This window comes from Macaca nemestrina, chromosome X (genome assembly GCF_043159975.1).
Source record: "Macaca nemestrina isolate mMacNem1 chromosome X, mMacNem.hap1, whole genome shotgun sequence".
In the NCBI taxonomy this organism is placed as follows: domain Eukaryota; kingdom Metazoa; phylum Chordata; class Mammalia; order Primates; family Cercopithecidae; genus Macaca; species Macaca nemestrina.
This window is the reverse complement of record NC_092145.1, coordinates 36,585,336-36,607,941: the sequence shown is the minus strand read 5'-3', so window position 1 is coordinate 36,607,941 and position 22,606 is coordinate 36,585,336. Positions and strand designations below refer to the sequence as shown.

The 22,606-nt window shown below is 43.1% G+C and overlaps 1 protein-coding gene across 2 annotated transcripts in view; it reads right to left on the bottom strand.

The window, feature by feature from the left end:
• Positions 1–1,223: 1,223 nt before the first annotated feature.
• The window catches only part of LOC105468385 (KIAA1210 ortholog), an 80,275-nt gene continuing 58,892 nt past the window's right edge, over positions 1,224–22,606 (bottom strand). For both annotated transcript variants that reach the window (XM_011718503.3, XM_011718504.2), the window contains exons 7-12: positions 18,991–19,188; positions 16,118–16,226; positions 9,187–12,387; positions 8,022–8,185; positions 5,588–5,693; positions 1,224–4,083 (exon numbers count right to left, since the gene is read on the bottom strand). In XM_011718503.3, the coding sequence (XP_011716805.2) occupies positions 3,908–4,083; positions 5,588–5,693; positions 8,022–8,185; positions 9,187–12,387; positions 16,118–16,226; positions 18,991–19,188 (3,954 nt within the window). In that variant the 3' untranslated portion in view covers positions 1,224–3,907. The remainder of the gene's footprint in view (positions 4,084–5,587; positions 5,694–8,021; positions 8,186–9,186; positions 12,388–16,117; positions 16,227–18,990; positions 19,189–22,606) is intronic.

Below are 22,606 nucleotides of genomic sequence, written 5' to 3'. Positions count from 1 at the left end.
GACTTCTGATGAACACTAAGGTTTGAGAACCACTGGTTTCAGGCAACAGAGGAAGAAGTTCAGCACCTCCTGTAGAGCCAGGGTTAATTCACTGGCTCGGGGCTGTTTCAGGTAAACTGAAAGGGACAGCAAGGGATGGGCTGGGGAGGAGACTAGAATTCACAGGGGCTGAGGCCTAGGGGGAAAAATGCATAAAGAAAAAAGTTGGGTCCAAAAGGATACAAACATGATACCATGTGTATGACTTCGAAGAAAACATACAAATGATCACCATAAATTGATTGTGGGTACATATAGAGAGACTAAAAGGTGTGCATGTAAGAGATGCATACAAGTGTAGCATACAGAAAGACAAGTACATTTGAGATGGTAGTTACCTCTCAGGGAAAGAAAGGGAGGGGCATTCTAGTAGAGAAGGCTCCACAGCAGGCATCAACTATATTTGTAATGTTACATTTCTTAAGCTGAATAGTAGATGCATGGATGTTTATAGTAATGTTTTCTACAATTTTGTGTAGGTGTGAAATATTTCTAAAGCGGGAGGGGAAAGGGGAGTAGTTCTTCCCACATCACTGGGGCAGGACTTACAGGAGGCTGAGAATTCTAGAACCCAACCTGGCCTTTGAGGTCATTATGAACGTACATTTGTCATGGAAGGAGATAAACCATTAAATAAAACATGCTATATTTGTTTATTTAAATATTTCAAATACTTAGACATATGGTATGTGGATCCCAAGTTGAACTCTTGTTCTAAACCCTGAACATGTTACAGATGAACCAGGGTCAATAGCTGGCCTATAACCCCTTTCCCTTTCTCTCTCCATGCCGCTTTGTTACCTGAGCACAGTAGGGCCCCTTGCTTCTGAAAAGTGCTTGTTCCAGTAGCCCATCTTGCTATAGGACTTGGACTTTGTCCCTGACGCAGGTTAGAGTGCAACCACCAATCACCTTGTCTCTTCTGCTCCCCACCCCAACCACACCCCCTCTTTATTCTCCAGGTGTTCAAACCCAAAACCTCTTCAATGGCCCTTCTCCCCCATACCAAATATCAGTGCGCACCTGAAAGCCATCAGCTTGGTCAGGCACACCTGCGTGGACTCCCTTTATTCTCAGCACCACCTCTTAAGAACATTTTACTTCTCTGACAACCTTCAGCTCTGAATTGTCAATATCCTATTTGATTTCCCGTCCCATGTCACAGACAGAGATGGACTACAGAATAGGCTTTATTAAATTTATTTGCTTTGCATATATCATAAATCAAAAAAGCTAAAGAAGTAGAAAACTTGTCAGAATGTGCCTTTAGGCATTTATAAAGAACTTAATCTCTTCATTTAAAAACAGAGCTTTGTTGTTAACTGTGGAAAAGAAATTGTTATTGAAGAGTTCTCAGAGTGACAATAACTGAATACAGGTTCACTGTGAAAAAAGGAAGAGAGGTGTAACAGCTGTGTTGTTAATTGTGGAAAAGAAATTGTTATTGGAGAGTTCTCAGAGTGACAATAACTGAATACAGGTTCACTGTGAAAAAAAGGAAGGGAGGTGTAACAGCTGTGTTGTTAATTGTGGAAAAGAAATTGTTATTGGAGAGTTCTCAGAGTGAGAATAACTGAATACAGGTTCACTGTGAAAAAGGGAAGGGAGATGTAACAGCCAATCTACCAGGAGTACCCAGATAAAGGGCATCTACCTTAATATATTGTTCACTATGGGAATACAAAGGAAATAAAATTCACTCAATCAAAATAGCATTATCAAAATGGCAAAGGCATGGTATCAGGAAAAATAGATGTTATATAGAGAAAATGCAACATTTAGCATGTAATTGTACTGTGTCACATTATACCAGCATCAGCAAAACCCAGCACCAAGTGTTTAGCTCCGACACCTCACTACCTCTCTGGATTTTTTTGCATGGGGCAGCACCCCACTCAGAATATAAAGGCACAGTCAGATGTCCAGGTCTTCATTTCTGTTTAAGCAAAGCAACACAGTGTAACAGAGGCAGACACAGTGATAACTATACTGAGAAGTCACTTCTGGGTCTCCTAGAAAAACGAGCTAGGTTTACCCCCCAGACATCCAAAGGGAGCTCTCCCTTAGTGTTTGGTGGGTTTGGGGGATGGAATGAAGGGAAAGACATAGAAAGGAAGATTTAACCAACTTCTAGTGAACCTAGATGAGATTCTAGGGTGGTCTGCATCTCAGAAAGCCAGCCAACTAAGGAACTGGCTCTGGGGGTAAAGGTGCCTACATCTTCATTCTTAGCCGAGGAGTTCTTAACGGAGGCTGTGCTACAAAAGAAAAAGACTGTGTGGCAAGATGGGAAGGGAGGCATCAACATTTGCAGGCTACTTGCCCCCACCCCTCATAGCTGACCATCCCTCTCATTCTCTTTCTCACTCTCCCTTTTTGGTCTTCCCTCTTCTCCATGGCTGGGAGATGAGTGGGTCACTGGAAGGTAGTGTCTCTCCAGCCTAGTAACTTTTGAGGTGTGTGCCCCTAGGAATGAGGGTGCGGAAAAGCTGATTTACTCACTTAACGCTTCCAGGTAGCAGAAAGTTCATTTCTCAGTGGCTTTGGGATTGCGCTCTTGCTTTGGGCTAAAACCTTGTGAAGCAAAGATAGCTGAGGGAAAAGGACAAGAAGCTACATGGAGTTCTCCACCTTAAGGCTGGAACCAGAGAGGAAGGAGTTCCAGTGGCCCCAGATGTGCATTGAGGCAGTTAGCTTGCCATATGCCTGATGGAAAGTACAGCTTTTGGCATCTGTAGAACTCTAATTTCAATAGGGTCTTCAGTGCTTAACAGGATATATGTGATAGACAGTGATTTCTGTGCGATCAGAGAGGGTCACGGTAGTATTGGGACAAGAAGCAAAACACTGATGGACTCACTATCCAGAGGAGTAAGATAATTCCCAAGAAGCATTCTGCGTCATAGGGAGGTGCTCGCTGCAGCCAGGCCTGTGACAGGTTGACGTGAGGCATGTCCAAAGAGGGAGTTTTGTGTAAGTGCTCTGCGTGTTACTATCACCCAAGGAGAAGGCATCAGGGGCCCCCAGGGACACAGGGAAGATGTGTCAAGGGGTGATAGGCTGTGCAGAAATTTTCTTGGAGACCCAGAATTTTCACTTCCATCATCTCTTTTAGGAGTCTTTGCAAAGTTTGGAGCAACAACCAAATAATTGCAGCATCTATCTAGGCTCATAAAACCTAAAGGCCAATCTTTGGGTCAAATCATCTGAATGTTTCCATTCCAAAGTTAAAGATTTTGCAATTCTACAGCAGTGCAAATGTTTTCCATAGTTTTAATAGAGGAAATGCTGGGTTTCTGGGTGCTGGCAGTGGCTATATGGAAGGTTAAGCATTCATGGCATTTATTTCATTCAAATAATTATGTTTTAATTCACATTTCTAAGGCTATTTTGCTTAATAAATTCTTATTTTGCTTAATACATTCTTATTTTGCTTAATACTTATTTTGCTTAATAAAACTGGTCACAGTAAAAAGATCACTACATAGAATTAATACAGCTATTAGCAATTATCATTTAAAATGCTGATGCTTGGCCAGGCGCGGTGGCTTACACCTATAATCCCAGCACTTTGGGAGGCTGAGGTGGGCGGATTACAAGGTCAGGAGATCGAGACCATCCTGGCCAACATGGTGAAACCCCGTCTCTACTAAAAATACGAAAACAAAATTAGCCGGGCATGATGGCGGCTGCCTATAGTCCCAGCTACTGGGGAGGCTGAGGCGGGAGAATGGCGTGAACCCAGGAGGCGGAGCTTGCAGTGAGCGGAGATCGCGCCACTGCATTCCAGTCTGGGTAACACAGCGAGACTCCGTCTCAAAAAAATAAAAATTTTTTAAAAAATGCTGATGCTGCACACAAGGGCTCTTTATTGCATCATCTCTGCCATGTGGCTCCATGCTTTGGCTTTCTTCCTGGCCAGGGAGAACCAGACAGGCTCAACTGGCTCCACTGGCTTCTGGAACTTGGCTGGGAGAATTGAAGATCGTTTGGTTTCTTTTTCCATGGCAGGCACTTGCAGTATCTTCTGAGCTTCAAATCCAACTGGAACCAAAGCAAATAACACACAAGCAATAAGGAATCCCAGAGATATTGGGGTATGTTGTTTATGGAATGCCAAAATGTTTCCTCCTTTCAGGCTTCCTCTGATCCCCCTGCTCTAGTGCTTTCTAAACCCTTCTCCCTTTGGTGCCAGACTTCTAAAAGTTAGGGCCTGTGTGATGCCATGTGTGATATGTCAAAGGTGTAAAATCAACATGGCTATAGCCACAGGGCCCTGGGCATGGGAAGGCCTGGGAGGTAATACCTGTGCCTATAACTGCCAATCTTTGGGTGGTTATTACTGGATTGTCTTACATCTTTGAACTGAGACCAGAGGGAAACATACTGTATCTGCTTAGTTTCTAAAATTTCAAATAAGGTAATGTTATTTGTGTTTGCCAATCCATGATTTCATGTGAAATGAATTGATTGATGACTCAATAGATGCACCCAGTAAAAGTTGATGGTAAATAATATTGTACTAACCCAACTACCCCAGCCAAGCAGACTACCTCCCTACTCCTAATTCCACTCCCTCCCTCATCCTGCTTATCGTCAATTGACTTAGTGACTTAGACTCAACCAGTGGTTCTCAATCCTGGCTACACATTAGAATCACCTAGGGCTCTTTTAAAAAACGCCAATACCCGTGCCGTTTCCTGAAGCAAATGAATTAGAATCTCTAAGGATGGAGCCAGGACCATCTGTAATTTTTTTAAAAACTCACCAGGTGATTCTGGTGCACAGTGACAGTTGTGATTCACTTGATAGGAGTATAGTGCCCATGAGGCCATTAAAAGCTGTGAGCAAGTCAGCTGCTGCTATTTCATGGCCAGAAAATGGGTTCCTGAATTCCTGGTCTAATTTCTTCATGAGCGGGATTAAGGGAGAGGACAAAGATGGTTCAATATAAATCCATCCTCCACTCCCCTGCTCCTGCTGAAAAAATTCTCTCTAGTACACAACTCTTTCTGGTGAGATCACATTTTATTATATCCCAGCAGAGTATTCCTCTCAGCTGTCAACATTTCCTCACCACTTACACATCCCTGCTCAGAATACAGAGAGGCTTAAACAAGCCTTCTAAATAATTAAAAACAATTGAATATCATTGGGCCTTTAGAGTGAATTATTTTCAACAGTTTCGTTGGAGATGTAGAAAGTGAGAAAACACCGCTTTGCTATGAACTGGAAAGTGACTCGGTACTTTCCTCTTGCATACCCAATCAGAAGAATGTTTCAGTGAGTGACCACAGTTTTGTGCCTAGACAGCTTCTCTGATGAGGCAAAAGACTGGAAGACCCTATGAAAGTTATACACTGGACTTGTATTAGTCAAAATAATTAGATTTTTCTAAAATAAGCTGTATCTAATTAAAGAGCCACGCGAGAAATCATTAAGCTGACTTGGGAGGTAAGAGACAAGTATTACCTGAGCTTGAAATTGCAAAAGTTTCACAACATTTTGCCGGGGCTGTTTTCCGAGTGGTCGGGATGTATGCTTTTACCTGATTTTGTAGGCTTAGGTGGCTTCATCTGTGCTCTCTTCTCCTGTTTATGGACACTGGAAGTGAAAATCTTTTTAGGTTGGTTTTCATTTTCAGGGCCAGCTCCCTTTAATACAAAAATGAAAACAGAAAGCTTGTAAGTTCTGACATTAAAATGGCAGATTGCTTATTCAGAGGACCATAGAGTGCAAGCCCTGTCCTGGGTACTATGAGTTTAACAGTATCCAAAAGGAAAGATTAGAGATATATAGATAGATAAGGAGAGAAATAGCATTGAGACTTTTGGCTTGAAATTTAGGTTCACAAAACCTAAGCTGGCTCAAGTTTACCACCTTTCAGACCAGAAAGAAAGAGCTGTTTAATTTTACAAATAGTGAAAGCAGGTTAACAAGAGAATTATTTAACTTGAGAACAACCTTTTCCTTAGCACTTTACCAACACTTAACAGCAAGCTAACAGAACATGGTAGTTGCAAACAAATCTGATCAATTCATTCAAGTGAGTTCCATAAGATTTCTACTTTTCAAAACTAGCTGACATATGACTTGAAGCATTTCTCACATTAGAAAGTAATATACCTGTAGGTCTTTCCAAAATTCTGCAGTTTATTCTTTTCAAATTAACCTCTTCATAATTGGTCTAAATTAGTGAGTTTATATACACTAATCTATCTCTCCTGACAAAAGCTTTAATCAGGCTGAGAGCAGTGGACTATAATCCCAACACTTTGTGAGGCTCAGGCAGGAGGACCACTTGAGCCCAGGAGTTCAAGACCAGCCTGGGCAACATAGTGAGACCCATATTTACAAAAAAATTAAAAATTAGCTGGGCATGGTGGCGCATACCTATAGTGCCTATAGTCGCAGCTACTATGGCGGGGATGAAGGGGAAGGATAATTGAGCCTGGGAGGTTGACACTGCAGTAAGTTGTGATTGTGCCACTGCACTCCAGCTAGGATGACAGAGTGAGAACCTGTCTCAAAAAAAAAAAAAAAAAGCTTTAATAAAGGTGGACTTTACCCCTGTGTGATCCTGTCCCCGTGTAAATACTAACAATGAAAAAGAAAAGACCTTTAAAGCAAAGAGTTACACAGGTCCTTGCATGGTCCTTCAACAAATTTAGTAAGCACTTAAAAGTATAGGAGCTTAGACATATCTCTTGATATGCGAATCTGGTATGTTTCCTTGAGTCAGTTTTCTGCAGGTTTGATAAGAGGAGAAAGGCATCATCCCATCAGCTCTTACCCACATGTGGTAGTTAGCCTAGTTTACCACATCACATTTTATAACTTACAGGTAGGTGCCACACCAAACCAAATCAATATGTAGAAATCCAAACATCAAACACAGAAAGGGAACTTGTTTTGTACTAATATGGAAAAGTGCCCAGAAATAAAATGTTAAATGAAAAAAAAACCCAGTATTTATAGTTTGATTCCATTTATAAACATGTGTATAGATAGATAGATAGGCATAAAATATCTGTAAAGGTAATCACTCAACTCTTACCCCAGTTATTACCTTTAGGTATTTTTTTAAGCTATGAGGATGCAAAGGCATAAGAATGTTACAATGGACTTTGGGGACTCTGAAGGAAAGGGTGAGAAGGCAGTGAGGGAAAATACTATGAATTGGGTTAAAATACTATGAATTGGGTTAAAATACTATGAATTGGGTTACAGTGCACCAAAATCTCACAAATCACCATCAAATAACTTACTCATGTAAACAAATACCACCTGTTCCCCCCAAACCTTTTTTTTATGGAAATAAAGAATTTCCTTTTTTATGGAAATAAAAAATAAAAAATAAAATAAAATGACTTACTCCTTATTTCTCAACCAATTTTGTGGAAACTTGCTTTAGAATATTGAGGGCAGGATTTGTTTTGTAGATCTCTCTATATTCATGACTTTACACAACACCCCCCCACACGCACATGCACTTTTGAGAAAGGATCTCGCTCTGTCACCCAGGCTAGAGTGTAGTGGCGTGATCTTGACTCACTACAGCCTCCATGCCTGGGCTCAAGCGATCCTCCCACCTCAGCCTCCCACCTCAGTAGCTGGGAATGTCAGTGCATGCCACCACACCCAGCTATGTTTTTGTATTTTTAGTAAAGATGGAGTTTCAGCATGTTGCTCAAGCTGGTCTTGAACTCCTGAGCTCAAGGAATCCACCTGCCTTGGCCTCCCGGAGTGCTGGGATTATAAGCATCAGCCACCACACCTGGCCTGCACAAACCCTTTAAGAGCATAAAAGCAGGGCATATTTGTATAAATGCAAAGCAAGTCTTTCCCTAAAGACTCCTCCTGCCTTGATTAATGCTCCCAAAGAGAGGGGGAGCTGCATGTCCACAAAGTTCCCAATAGAAGCCTAATCAGTGATTCCAGCAACCTTTTTGGAGTGTTTTCTTGGCTACCCCAGGTCCTACCCCATATTTAGGCTCCTTAGGCTCAGCATTGGCTCCAGCTCTGCTCTTAGTTTTCAGCTCTTTCATAGGAATGTGGGCCTTGAAACTCCTCTGCTTCTGCTTTGCCATATTTATCCAAACTGGCTCTGAGACAGCATAATCTGACTGTTGACCATCAGGCTTTCCTGAGAAAGAAATGAAAGGAGTTAGAACTGAAGCAAGGCAGGCAGGGTCTTGAGCCTGGCTGGGGCTTACCCACAATAATATCCCAAATGGGACCCTTGTTAATTGCCAAAGGAAAATAAACAGATATCAACCAGAGAAGGCCCCCCTTTTTTTGGGCCCTCCCTACAACTTGGCAAGGCAGGAATTCCTTGGGTAGTAAAGAAGCTGTACTTAAAAGTGGGCATCCTGTCCCTTTACTGGACCCTTCCCTTGTCCATCCCTCATCTCATCTGCAAATCAGGGTAGGAAACACTTGCCAGGGGTGGGCTGGGAAAATCCCAAGGATGCCAGAGGCTCAGGCCATTGATGCCATTCCTCTAACTCCTAGAAAAATCTTAGAGTATTTGTTACTTCATAGTCCCTCGTACAAGTGTGTGGTTACGTAAGTGTGGTTACAGGAATATAAAAGACTTTCCCAAGGATGGAGTGTGAAAGTCCAAAGGTTTTGGGAGACATTCGTGCCCAAAAGATCGCCTAGCTCTGAATTCTTAGATATTTCAGGTGAGCGAAGAGACATTTATGGCAAATTAAGATTTCAGGCTGAGAGACTGAATATAATGTTCTACTAATGAGTTGGCTTTAAAAATCCACATGGTGTTACGGAGGGGCTTAATGCATGTAAACGTATTTTGAGAAAAGCATAAAATTCCATCCAAACGTAAGGTGTGCAGAGGGTGAGGAAGAGGGAATGGGGAGATGGTCATGTGTCTACTGTGGAATGTAGATGGATGTCCAGAGGGGGACCCCATTGGGAAAGGGAAAACTCAAAATTAACTACCTCCAAATCTATTAAATCTAGAATGGGGCACTATTTTGCTCCCAAACCCATAAGCCAGCCCTGTCAAAGCCACAATTCAGTAAGCAAGGCTAGAATAGACTTTAATGCCCATTCAAGGCTTTGCTTTCCAGTTCTTCTTTCCACGTGATATCTACTTGCCATCTGGAGAGATAAAAGCCTTACCTGGGATCTTGCAAGCAGGTTGCTTCTTGGCCATGCTTTCAGATTTGGGCCTGCTCTGTTGCTTCTCTGCAACGTTAGATATTTTGGTGAGGTTCCCTGCAGCCTCCAGGAGCCCCTGGGAAGTGCTTGTTGTGATTTTATGCCCCCTGCCTACAGAGGATGAAATTGGGCCCGAGGGCACTGAAGCAAGCTGGTTGAAGTTATCTTGTTTCTCACTCTTATACTTCTGTGAGGAAGGGGCTCTTTTCAGTCGAACCCCAAAAAGCTTTTCAACATCATCCTGGTTGGATAGGTTTGCATGCTCGTTATTATTACCATCACCACTCTCAAGATCTTCTTTCTTAGAGCAAATGTCCCCAGAAGTGGATGTTTGCCCAGCAGGGGCAGTGGTGAGCTTCCCAGGTTTGGTAGCAGGGGCCGGGATGCTCTTTATGGGGTGTTTGGAACCTTGGCTGAATTTATTGGTTTTGTTTGCAAAAGCTTGATCTCTTCGTAGGAACCAGTTGTCAGAATTGCTCTCAAAAATAGACCGCCTAGCAGCAGCATTCACAGAACTTGAATGAACCTGTTGCTGGAAAGGGCTACTTGGAGGCAGGTGCTTCTCACCGCTGCTCTGCTTTACAGGTACATTTGCTGGGCCCTTTGATGACATCTGTGGCTGGAACTTAGACCTATCTGAGGCTTGGGAAGAATGTTTGGGAGGCAGCTGCTTTTTAGAATTCCTCCACTCTTTAGGAGAGCTGGCAGAAGCAGAGGAGACTTTTTGCTCATACTCAGGTTTCCTCAAGGCCTGGGAAAGCTGTCTGGGAGACAGCTGCTCTTTAAAACTGCTGCACTTCCCAGGAGCTTTCTCTGAACATGAGAAAACTTTCTGTGGGTCTTCAGGCCTCCCCAAGGACTGTAAAGGGTGCTTCATAGGTAGCATCTTTGAAGAAATGCCTCCCTTAGGATTAGCACTCCCTGAATCTGAGAAAACTTGGTGCTTGATTTTAGGCTTCGACAAAAATTTGGAAGGAAGATTGGGAGGCAGAGGTGCCACTTCACTGCCCCTCTTAAGAGCAGAGCTCTCTGAAAAGATTTGCTGTGCCATAAATTTCACGAATGACTGGGTTGGACGCCTGGGAATCCGTGATTTCTTAGAAATGCCTTCAACAGCCATTTTCTCTAGATGTGAGGTCATTTCCTGAACTTTAGACCTCTTTAAGAACTGGGTAGCGTATTGGGGAGGCACTGGGCTCCCAGAAATGCCTGCCTCAACAGCAGCCCTCTCGAAATCTGAGGACAGTTGCTGGACTTTATTTCCCACAGTAAACCAGGAAAGATATCTGGGAAGCAGCTGCTCCTTAGAAATATCCTCTTCAACAGTAGTGCTTTCTGGATGTGCAGGGAGTTGATACAGTTCCTCAAATTTAGGGGTCACCCATGGCTGGGAAGTGTATTTGGAAGGTGTTGGCGCCACAGGACTGCTGCATTCTGCAGAAGTACTCATTGAGTCTAGGAACTTAGGCCTCTCCGAGGGCTGGGAAAGGCATCTGGGAGGCAGCGACTCCACATAAGTGCCTTCCTCAACAGCTGTGCTTTCTGAGATTTGCCGGATTTGAGGATCTGTCAAGGACTGAGGAGAATATCTGGGGAGCAGTGGCTCCACAGAAATGACTCTCTCAACAGCAACATCCTCTGAACCTGAGAATATGTTTTGTTGAACTTTAGGATTCATCAAGGGCTGGCAAAGAAGTTTAGGAGGCAGAAGCTTCACAGAAATGCTCTCTTCAACAGCCATGCTCTTTGGAGATGAGGAAACTTCTTGCTCCACTTTAGGGTTCACCCATGGCTGGAAAGGGTGTCTTGGAGGGATTGGCTCCACGGAACCACTCTGTTTTACAGAAGTGCCCACTGAACTGGTGGGGACTTGTTGCTGAACAGTAGGACTCATAATGGGCTGAGAAGGGCATCTGGAAGGCAGCTGCTGTGTGGAAGCATTCTGCTCTTCAGGAGTATTATTTGAAGCAGAGGAGACTTCTTGGTCTTTGGGCTTTCCCAAGGCCTGAGCAGGGTGTCTGAGAGGCAGGTCTTCCTCTGAGCTGCTGCAATCCTCAGAACTGTTGTACTTTTCAACATAACTGCTTGATTCTGTGAAGACTTCTTCATCTTCAGGCTCTTCTAAAGCCTGGGAGGGGCATCTGGGGTCCAGCTCCTCCTCAGAGCTGCTCAAGTCCTCAACAAAACTTTTTGATTCTGAGAAGACTTCTTGTTCATCTTCAAACTTCCCCAAGGACTGGGAAGAGTGACCATGAGCCAGTTCTTCAGAACCATCCCCCTCCTCAAGAATATTCTCTGAATCTGAGGAGACTTCTTCAGCATCAGGCTTCCTTGAGGACTGAAAAAGGTTTCTGGGAGGCAGAGTCTTGGCATAAACATCTCCTTTGGCTGTAATACTTGTCATACCCAAAACACTTGCTGTAAAGGCCTGGTGAACATTTCCAGAAGGCTTTTCTTTGCAGATAGTTTGAACATCCTGGGCTGACTCCATTTTGGATTGGGCCTTCCGTGAATCAAAGCTGAAAGCTTCTTTATCTTCTAACTGGATATGAGAAGGATTCATAGACACCTGAGCCTCTGCTGCTACTGAGAGAATGGCTTCCTCTTGGGTTGTAGAAAGACTTTCTACCATCAGTGAAAGAGAAGCTCTGGCTTCTGTCTTCTCAGCTCCAGAAGCCACATCTTCATGGTATGGTTGTGGATCACTAACCATGGAATTGTCCATGTTTTCAGGTATGGGCTGTGCTGCTGATGCTTTTCTGGATCCGAAATCTACGCCATCATTTCTCCTTCCCATGTCATCTTTATCTGAAAGCAACCCCTGAGGGGTAGTGGTTTCTGGTTGTGGAGTTGTAGGCTGCTCCATGTTGTCCTTCTCCAAGGACAAGTGCAAGAATGGGACATTCCTGGCAGTCTTATTGGTAGGCGAAGACCCAGCTCTATCGCCCAGGCCATACCCTTCACTGGATTGTTTAAGGCTTCTTCCTTTGAATTCACACTCACTCAATCCTGAAATACTTGCTCCTTTTCTTCTCTGTCTTCTTCCATATGCTGCTGACATTGGATAGCTCTGACTCCCAGAAGCATCAGTGTTTGGAGCCTGGTCTGTTGTCTTCTTATCATACATCTCAGTTTTGTTGTTCTGTTCCTGGCTTGAGGAATCTGCACCAAACAGAAATAAGGAAAGGAGAAATACATGTGACTTTGACTTCCTAAAATAAGAATACTGTGCCCTGGCCCAATGGTACCTATTTGCTACTGAATTTCCTAGTATGAGGAAGCAGCTATTCGGAAGACAGAGGGCAACTTGGTCACTATTAGGTTTCTGCAATTGGACATTTTTAAGCCAAAGAGAAATCCTAGCTCTAGAAACTGATTCCAGGGTTGGCTTATCACCTTTTTACCAATAGTCTGGTCCACCATTCAGTGTGAGACACATCAGAAGGCAAATTTTGAACCTGTAACAATGACTACCTTTGGAGAAACTGACTAGGGAAGGAGGAATGGAATTTTTTACTTTCTAATTAGCATTTCTATTTTCTACATAATATTTATCTGAACTACTTGAAATTTCATATCATGTGCATGTATTGCTTTGGGTTTTTTGGGTTTTTTTTTGTTTTGTTTTTTGTTTTGTTTTTTTTTTTTTAGACGGAATCTTGTTCTGTCGCCCAGGCTGGAGTGAAATTGAAAATTAATTATGGCTCTATTTTACACTCTACCCAAAAGACAAATTTCACACTTTGAATTCATACCTCATACCAGGCTGCAGTGGCACGATCTTGGCTGACTGCAACCTCTGACTCTCAGGTTCAAGCAATTCTCCTGCCTCAGCCTCCTGAGTAGCTGGGATTACAGACACATGACACCACGTCCGGATAACTTTTGTATTTTTAGTAGAGACGGTGTTTCACCATGTTGGTCAGGCTGGTCTCAAACTCCTGACCTTGTGACCCGCCTGCCTCAGCCTCCCAATGTGCTGGGATTACAGGCATGAGCCACTGTGCCCGGCCATATTGCTTTGCTTTTAAGAAGGGGTCAATAGGAGTTATCTGGGAGGCAAGATTATGGCCCCTTTTTCTTCTTTTTTTCTACCCTCATATTAAAACAATCCTAGTTGTTTTTATTTCCAAGATGCAGATTGGAGACATTGTTAGCGTGTCTCTCCCACTTGGAAAGACAAAATAGTATGTAGATATTCTTGCTGTGAGCTTTTTCCAAGAAGCAACACAGGAACTTAACAGAAAGAGTGAAGCCAGGTGACAATAAACTATAATAATCCATTAAAAAGTGGGCAAAGGACATGAATAAACAGTTCTCAAAAGAAGATATACAAATGGACAACAAACATATGAAAAATGCTCAATATCACTAATCACTAGGGAAATGCAAATTGAAACACAATGCGATATCATCTTACCTCAGCCAGAATGGCCATTATGAAAAAGTCAAAAAACAATAGATGGTGGGATGAATGTGATAAAAAGAGAATACTTACACACTGCTGGTGGGAATGTCAATTAGTGCAAACTCTGTGGAAAACAGTAGGGAAATTTCCCAAAGAACTAAAAATAGATCTATGATTCAATCCGGCAATCCCACTACTGAGTATCTACCCAAAGGAAAAGAAGTCATTATATCAAAAAGACACCTGCACACATATGTTTATTGAAGCACAATTCACAATTGCAAGGATATGGAATCAACCTAAGTGCCCATCATCCTATGAGTAGATAAAGAAAATGTCAAGCACAAGGTAGTAGTTGTACAGATTACTCCTCTCCTCTCTTCTAGTACTTTTCTAAGGAACTCACTTTGATCCCCAGATGGAAGGGCCCCTCGCTGCCTTTCTTCCCTCACTATCGGCTGCATCCCTAGCTCCATCTAGTGGTTTCATACCCAGCATATGGCGCTGAGAATAGCTGACTGCACTCCAAACCACTTCCATGATATGGAAAATCAACTAAAGAAAATGTGATACTACTCAGGCATAACAGAGAATGAAATAATGTCTTTTGTAGCAACTTGGATGAAACTGGAGGCCAATATTCTAAGTGAAGTAACCCAGGAATTGAAAACCAAATACCACATGTTCTCCCTTATAAATGGGAGCTAAGCTATGGGTATGCAAAGGCATACAGAATGGTATAATGGACACTGGAGACTCAGAAAGTGGGAAGGGTAGGAGGGGGTGAGGGATGAAAAACTACATAATGTATACAATGTACATTACTCGAGTGACAGGTGCACTAAAATCCTAGACTTCACCACTATACAATTTATCCATGTAACCAAAAACCACTTGTACCCCCAAAGCTATTGAAATGAAAACATTTTTAAACCAATCATATGTAATATACATGCAAAGAAATTCTTGGAATGCCTTAACAATTGCATTGGTCCACAGGCTTCAGGTCAAGCACAAGGTAGTAGTCGTACAGATTACTCCTCTCCTTTCTTCTAGTTCTAAGGAACTCTCTTTGATCCCCAGATGGAAGGGCCCCTCGCTGCCTTTCTTCCCTCACTATCTGCTGCATCCCTAGCTCCATCTGGTAGTTTCATATCCAGCATACAGCGCTGAGAATAGCTGACTGTGCTCCAAACAACTTCCATGATATGGAAAATCAACTAAAGTATCTGCCCCCATGGATACTGACTCAGTTCTATCCTCTGTGTGTAAAAGAGACAACTATTAAAAAATAAAGCTCAAAGGCTGGGTGCAGTGGCTCACGCCTGTAATCCCAGCACTTTGGGAGGCCGAGGCGGGTGGATCACGAGGTCAGGAGATCGAGATCATCCTGGCTAACACGGTGAAACCCCGTCTCTACTAAAAATACAAAAAAATTAACCAGGTGTGGTGACGGGTGCCTGTAGTCCCAGCTACTAGGGAGACTGAGTCAGGAGAATTGCTTGAACCAGGGAGGCGGAGGTTGCAGTGAGCTGAGATCGCGCCACTGCACTCCAGCTTGGGTGACAGAGTGAGACTCCATCTCAAAAAAATAAGTAAATAAATAAATAAAAACAAAGCTCAAAAAGATTTTTTTTAAAGTACTCATCTAATCTTCCTTTTTCTTTCTTTTTTTTTTTCTGGAGAGTTTTGTGGTTTTCTTAGTTTTCATGGGAAAATGTGTTTAGGAATATCCTGTCTTTGAACCCACATGTGAAATCTTTTGTGGCAAAAACGTAACATAACTGTTCAACTTAATTTGAGGAACTGGATTTTTTTTATCAAATATTGCTTGAAATCAGCTTGCCATCAGCTGGAGCCAGCATCAACATATGCACACGCATAAACATACAGAGAGATTTTCACTCTGGTGATATCTGTTGTTTGGCGATTTAATAGGTGTTGGCTGCCAAGGACATCTGTCCGCAGCTGCATAACCCCTCTTTGTCCATGGATGTGGGCAATAGTATCATTATTAAGAAAGTCATTTTCTCTCTACAGGAAGAGAAAGGCAACTTTTAAAAAATGATTTTTTGGCCAATTATGTTATTCCTTTCTGGTTCTTTTGCTGAGGAAGAATGCTGAAGGGAAATCAGTGACCGTCCTCCCGTATCTGGGCTCACTGAGGAACTCAGCATGTACGTTAGCCTCAGAGAGGATGAAACAAATTCACAAACAAAACACCTCTCTTGTTGGAAATTCATTTAGATAAAATAAGAATCCAGGTATGATCCTTTACCTGAACCCCACACAAGTGGCAATTGTATTACTTTGGCAGTTTAGATGGAGAAGCCTGGACCACATTTTCTGCACATAAAATTGAAAGCTCTCTGAAGACCAAGGGCAGCAGTCTTAGGTAATTCTTGGGTACAGCTCCTATCAACGTAGCACTGTGTAATGAAGTCTGTCATACATGTTTCTGAGTGAGGGTGAAGATATGCTAACCTGCACTGTCCGTTCCCAGCTTCTTTTGGTTGGTTTCTTTTGGTTTGGTTATACTCTTTTCTTCTTCAGAAACCAATGGAAGGTTTGGCTCCTCCTGCTTTGGTTCCACCTGAAACAGGAAAAGAAAGAGCTTGAATCCTACTGAAGTGCTTTCCAACCACTTCTGCATGGTTGCCAAAGAAAAAGCATCAGGAAAAATAGTTCCTGATGCTGGGCGTGTAACAATACCATTAAAGATGGACGTTATTTCAATGGAGATATTTCCAGGGATTTCTTAATGGAATTGTTTCCACCAAGAGATCCTTGGGGATCATTTTACCTATTGTAAGTGGTTCATCCAGTTTTGGAGTTTCTAATGTCTGAGTGACACACTGCAGGGATCTCTCTAAAATACCCTGGAAATGACTGAACCACATTGGAAGGTCACGAATCTGAAAATGGGGTCGTTAGGTCTGACAACAGTCATGCCCTCGGCCATATTGGGATTCTCAGATTTGCTTCACCAGACCTGTGAGCTAAATTCAAATCCATTTTGGCTTCTTTTCAGGGAATTTAATGAAAGCATGAATTATCTCTTTCCAGATCAAAAGAAGAAAAAGAATTGGGGTTTTGTTGGGAGGGAAAGGAGAAAAAGCTGAAAGGTTCAGCCCTTACACTGGATGGGCTGAAGTTGGTTTAGCATAAACAAGGTTTTCTGATGATTACAATACAGCTCTGGAAATGTCAGTGTAGCACTGCACTGAACAGTGTCCGGAATTTGCTTAGTGTAAGCCTTTATGTCATACATGTAAAGACAAACATACAACTCTTTACACTCCCACTCAAAGTACCTGTGCAAACAGACACAGCTAATAATAATTTATTTTTGAGACCATGTAGTCAGATTGGGCTGGATTCAAAATCTCTTCATCATTTACTTGCTGTGTGACCTTGGGCAAGTTATTCTCTGAATCACTGTGTCTACATCGATAAATAAGAGACCAGGAGAAACCTCCTGTGGGACTTGCAGATCTAAGAAATTACAGAGCAGGGAGAAAGTGGTAGTAGTCCCTGTGTCATAAATGATCCTGGATCTTTTTTATATTCATCCACATGACAGGGAGAGAGTCACAGGGAAGAAGCGGATGTTCTGGCCTTCTCAGAGGGTAATGCCCAGGCTTTTTCTCAACTAGGCTATACAGAAAGAAGAAAGTTAGAAGGGTCATACTGCTTCCCTCAGCCAACCTTCCCCATCTCCCAGGTTTATTGTGAGGTATTCAGGGCATAATGCATGTATAGGGTTTGGCACCTCGTAATTGGTCACCCCTTCTTTGACACCAAACTAAGAAGGTACTCTCAAGGCCACCAGAGGGCTTCCCTCTGCCCCTCTGCTCCTCCACCTGTTCTTTCAACTCGTATTTTTTCTACAACCTAAAGTGAAATTGAGATGCCTAAGCTAGAGGCAAGATGGTGGGATGAAAACAGTGCTGAGCTGGAAGTCAGAAGACTGAATTCTGGCCCTAGCTCTGCCACCACCTGGGTGTTTGACTTTGGGTAAGTATCTGAAATTATTTGTGCTTTAACGCCCTTCCCTGTAAAATGTTTGTACTATACAATCTTTTAGTCTCTTCACCTCTGATTTACAGTCTCTTCCCTTCAGCCCAGAATCACTGGCGAATTCAGTTTTTAATCAAAGTGAGTTTTATAGCCAACTGACACATCCTTTTAAACACTAAACACTAACACTTTTTAATCCTTAACTTTAAAAACAAACAAACAAACAAACAAACAAAACAAAACAAAACAAAAACGGAACTTCGCTCTTGTTGTTCAGGCTATAGTGCAATGGCGTGATCTTGGCTCACCACAACCTCCGCCTCCCAGGTTGAAGTGATTCTCCTGCCTCAGCCTCCTGAGTAGCTGGGATTACAGGCATGCGCCACCACACCTGGCTAATTTTGTATTTTTAGTAGAGATGGGGTTTCTCCATGTTGGTCAGGCTGGTCTCGCACTCCCGACCTCAGGTGATCCACCCACCTTGGCCTCCCAAAGTGCTGGGATTACAGGCATAAGCCATTACACCTGGCCCTAATCCTTAACTTTTACTAAAAGCCTTTTCCAAAAGCATTATTTCTCTATCTTTTTAAACGGGGATCACGGAAAATAATCTACTTTTTCTAGATGACTTGGACAAATAACGAAATGATCTATTACATTGGACTATGATATAGTGTGACCCTGAAGGACATATTGAGGTGGGCAAAGTTCTTGAGCCCCTATATTAAAGGGCCCCAGATTATTTCCGTCGTTCTCTCTGCTATCAGCTGTCACTTCTCTTTGCTGTCAGGTCTGAGTCTGATCTGTGGCCATATTTTTAACACAGTAGATCTGCTTCCTAGAAAGTCATGTGGCATCTATTTGGAGATCTTTGGATGGGTTAACAACTAAGTTCTGTATGTTTAGGGTTGCTGAAAGTTTGACCTCCAAATAAGTGGAATAGTGCTGCAATTTGTAACTCATGGGTCTCATCTGATTAATAACTGAAAGAATCCTAATCCGGGCTAGGGTTGAATATTCTCTACAAATAGGGCTGAGTGAACTCCCAGATGTTAACCCAATAAGCAGTTTATGGGGGTTTAAATCATTCACTGTTTCTGCTTCATTTTAGTCCCTTCTAATATGAGTTCCACATGGATAGGAAACCACACCCAATAGATGCAAGCTTGCTCACCCCTCTGCGGGTGTCAAGCTCGGGACAGAACCCTTGACCTTGCCAAGCTTACTTAGGGCATGAGTCTCCTACACCATACTATTTCCCTAGTAGTAGTTTGCAAAGGTTGGAACTCATCTTTTCTTATACAGGAGTTTAGTGCCCTGTCTCTTGAAGGACTTACAATCACTTGAAGGTTCTTCTTTTGTTTGCGGGGATTTAAAGTCATCTTGTGGCGAGCAGCTGAAGAATCCAAACAGCCCTCGGTGGTGGCTGGGGTGCTGAAACCAATGGGCAGCTGGGTGCTGCTGGTAGAGGCAAGCGTGGCAAATGCAGTCAAGGACTGTGAGCAATCAGGTCCGGATGATAACTCAGAGAAGCTCTGGAGAAGGTGGGAGAAAATAGACGAGTCAATCCGTATGCTGTTATTGGTCTCAAAAGTTGGATATTCTTCTGGCTGAAGAATTCCTAAAGAAGAAATCCTTCATGAACTACTGTCCCTTTTTCTTACATTTCCTGTCAATAGGCTTATTCATTAGAGGTAAGCTCCATAATTTTGCTGGTTTCCTTGCAGATGAAAACAAGAAACAGGAAGAAGTTTGGGTTACTCCTCTGCTTAGAAAACTTTCAGGGGCACCCCCTTGTCCTCGGGATGAGAATACAACCACTTAATTGAGTTTGCAAAGTCAGAGAGATTGCCTGTTCTCTTGTCCTAGATCCCCTTCTTATCAACAGGACATCTGGCTGGGGTGAGAGGCACAATCAGTTATCAGTGAAACCCAGCAGAGCTCTGGGATTTCTATATTGGAGGGTTGGGTGGAGGGAGGAAATTAGGTTGGAAGAGGGCCTGTCTGCAAGGTGCATTTTCATAGACAGCACACTAGCTTTTATTTATATTGACAATTCATGGGTGCAAGACTGATGGGAGGACCCTCGGGAACTGAATGCTCCAACTTCCAGTGGGATAGTGATGGAGCCTGTAACCCCGTCCTCATTATGGCTGGCCTCCATATCTCCATACAATTTGGTTCTGGGACACCTAGTTGAATTCCTCTGTAGGACCTTCAAAATAGTCTCCTCTGGGCTTCTGGACATAGCATTTTCCAAATCTCAAAAAGCCTCCCCAGACCTCTTTCCATTCCTAAGAAGATTTCAATTTCTGTTAGCAGAAGGCCCTTTGAAGATCAGCTGGTAAACTGTCTCTGCTAGATACTAGTAGCAAACGATATATTATAATTTAGCAAGTAGACAGAATTTCCACTTGTGTTACCCACCAAATTCTCTTCAGGCTAGTTTTGCACAGTGCCAGGGATCCCCTTGGTACTTGCAGCTTTCACATGCCTTCATGGTTCCCACCACCATTGTATGTTGATGCAATGATAATCTTAGCTACTACCTTGGTTATGAAGATGACACTGTCATTCCAGTACATGGGGACTTAACACAGTGCTAATTGGTCAGGCTGATGATAAATCCTGCAGACCATTCTGCTTTGGATTCAGGGAGAAGGCAGAGAAATAGTACAGTTGCCTTTTGTGGGATCAATCACACAAAAGTAGGATTGATCCCAAGATTTCCTTTACTTCTTTGTGCAACTTTCATCTATGAATTTATATACTGCCTCTTCCTGATATCGTCTAGTTAGATTATGTTATGTACTGGAAATATAAATTTGGTATCAGTGTATAGAGTAAAAGCTCTTCTTTTATTGTTCTGAACATCTTTCATACTTCAGAGTGGTGTCATAGTTCTGGTCTTTTGGGGCTGGAGGATAACATCTATGCTCCCACTAACCTCACATGATCTGTCTTCCTTTTATCCCTGACCACATTACCAGCCATTTCCTGCTGCAGACACACTGCTGGTCTGCTGTTCTTCAAGCACTTCAGGCATGCTCTCCCCTTAGGGCCATTGTGCCTGCTGTTCCCTCTGCTGGGCATGCTCTTCCCCCATGTCCATGTGGCTAGCTCCCCTACTTCCTTCAGGTTTTGATTCAAAAGCCACCTTTTCATGGCTGGATGTGGTGGGCTTATGCCTGTAATCTCAGCACTTTCGGGAGGCTGAGGTACGCAGATCACCTGAGGTCAGGAGTTTGAGATCAGCTTGGCCAACGTGGTGAAACTCTGTCTCTACAAAAAATACAAAACTTAGCCGGTGTGGTGGCAGGCGCCTGTAATCCCAGCTACTTGGGAGGCTGAGGCAGGAGAATCACTTCAACCTGGGAGGCGGAGCTTTCAGTGAGCTGAGATCACCCCACTGTACTCCAGCCTGACCGACAAAGTGAGAGACTCTGTCTAAAAATAAAAAAGGCACCTTTTCAGTGATGTCTTCCCTGGCCAATCTATTTAAAATGTTTGAGCCACTTCGTTTCCCCTTCCCTGCATTGTTTTTCTCCCTGTCACTTTTCTCGCTGTCTGACATACTATACATTTTCCTTATTTAGCTTGCTTATTGTCCATGTCCCCCATTACAATATAAACTCCATGAAGAAGGGTTTTTATCTGTTCTATGTACTACTGTATTGGGGATACAGTACCTCCAACTGTGCTTGTAGTAGTTGCACAAGCACTACATAGTAGTTGCTCAAAACATGTTTTTAGAACTGGTGACTTGATTATGTTAAAGGCTTCCACCAGAAGTTGCTTTTCTGAGATGTCATCAGAGCAAGCTCCTCTGTTCCCTGTATTATTTTAGTTATTCTTTCTGAGGCCTCACTAGCTCCAGCCAAAGGTAGAAGGAGAAAAACAAGGAGGTCTCTGAATCTGGAAACCCTAAAAGAACACCATACAACTTGCTTTGCATGAAAGCCAACTTACGATGCCCACATGGCAAGTAAACACATATTTAATAAATATAAAGACCTTTCAATTCAGTTGGCATCCCAAACCTTGTGGTATAAACACTAAAGATACTTAGTTTACTTTAGTGAAACTCATTCTATAGCGTAACAGAAAAATCATGCTCAGCAAAAATATGGCAATTTCTAGATTGGGTATGTGCAGGACAGAGTTTATCTGTTTCTAATCACAGCCTAAGCCAAGAGTCTATCAAACTTAATAACAGCCACTGATCTCTTTGTGTTAGCTCAACTCTCACTAAGGAATCTATAGACATCAGTTTAAACACAGACCCACATCCATTCTCAAACCAGAGATAAAAATTAAAGAGCAAAACCATCAAGCATTCTCCTCATCTGACTATGGAGCTCAAGCTCAGACATGTGATTTAAAACAGTCTTGAGGGGGGCGCCCAAGATGGCCGAATAGGAACAGCTCCAGCCTCCAGCTCCCAGCGTGAGCGACACAGAAGACGGGTGATTTCTGCATTTTCAACTGAGGTACTGGGTTCATCTCACTGGGGCGTATTGGACAGTTGGTGCTGGTCAGCGGGTGCAGCCCAACCAGTAAGAGCTGAAGCAGGGTGAGGCACCGCCTCACCTGGGAAGCACAAGGGGGAAGGGAATCCCTTTTCCTAGCCAAGGGAAACTGAGACACACAACACCTGGAAAATCAGGTAACTCCCACCCTAATACTGCGCTTTAACAAGGGTCTTAGCAAACGGCACACCAGAAGATTATATCCCACACCTAGACTGGAGGGTCCCACGCCCACGGAGCCTCCCTCATTGCTAGCACAGCAGTCTGAGATCTAACTGCAAGGTGGCAGCGAGGCTGCCAGAGGGGTGCCCACCATTGCTGAGGCTTAAGTAGGTAAAGAAGCCGCTGGAAAGCTCGAATTGGGTGTAGCCCACCACAGCTCAAGGAGACCTGCCTTCCTCTGTAGACTCCACCTCTGGGGACA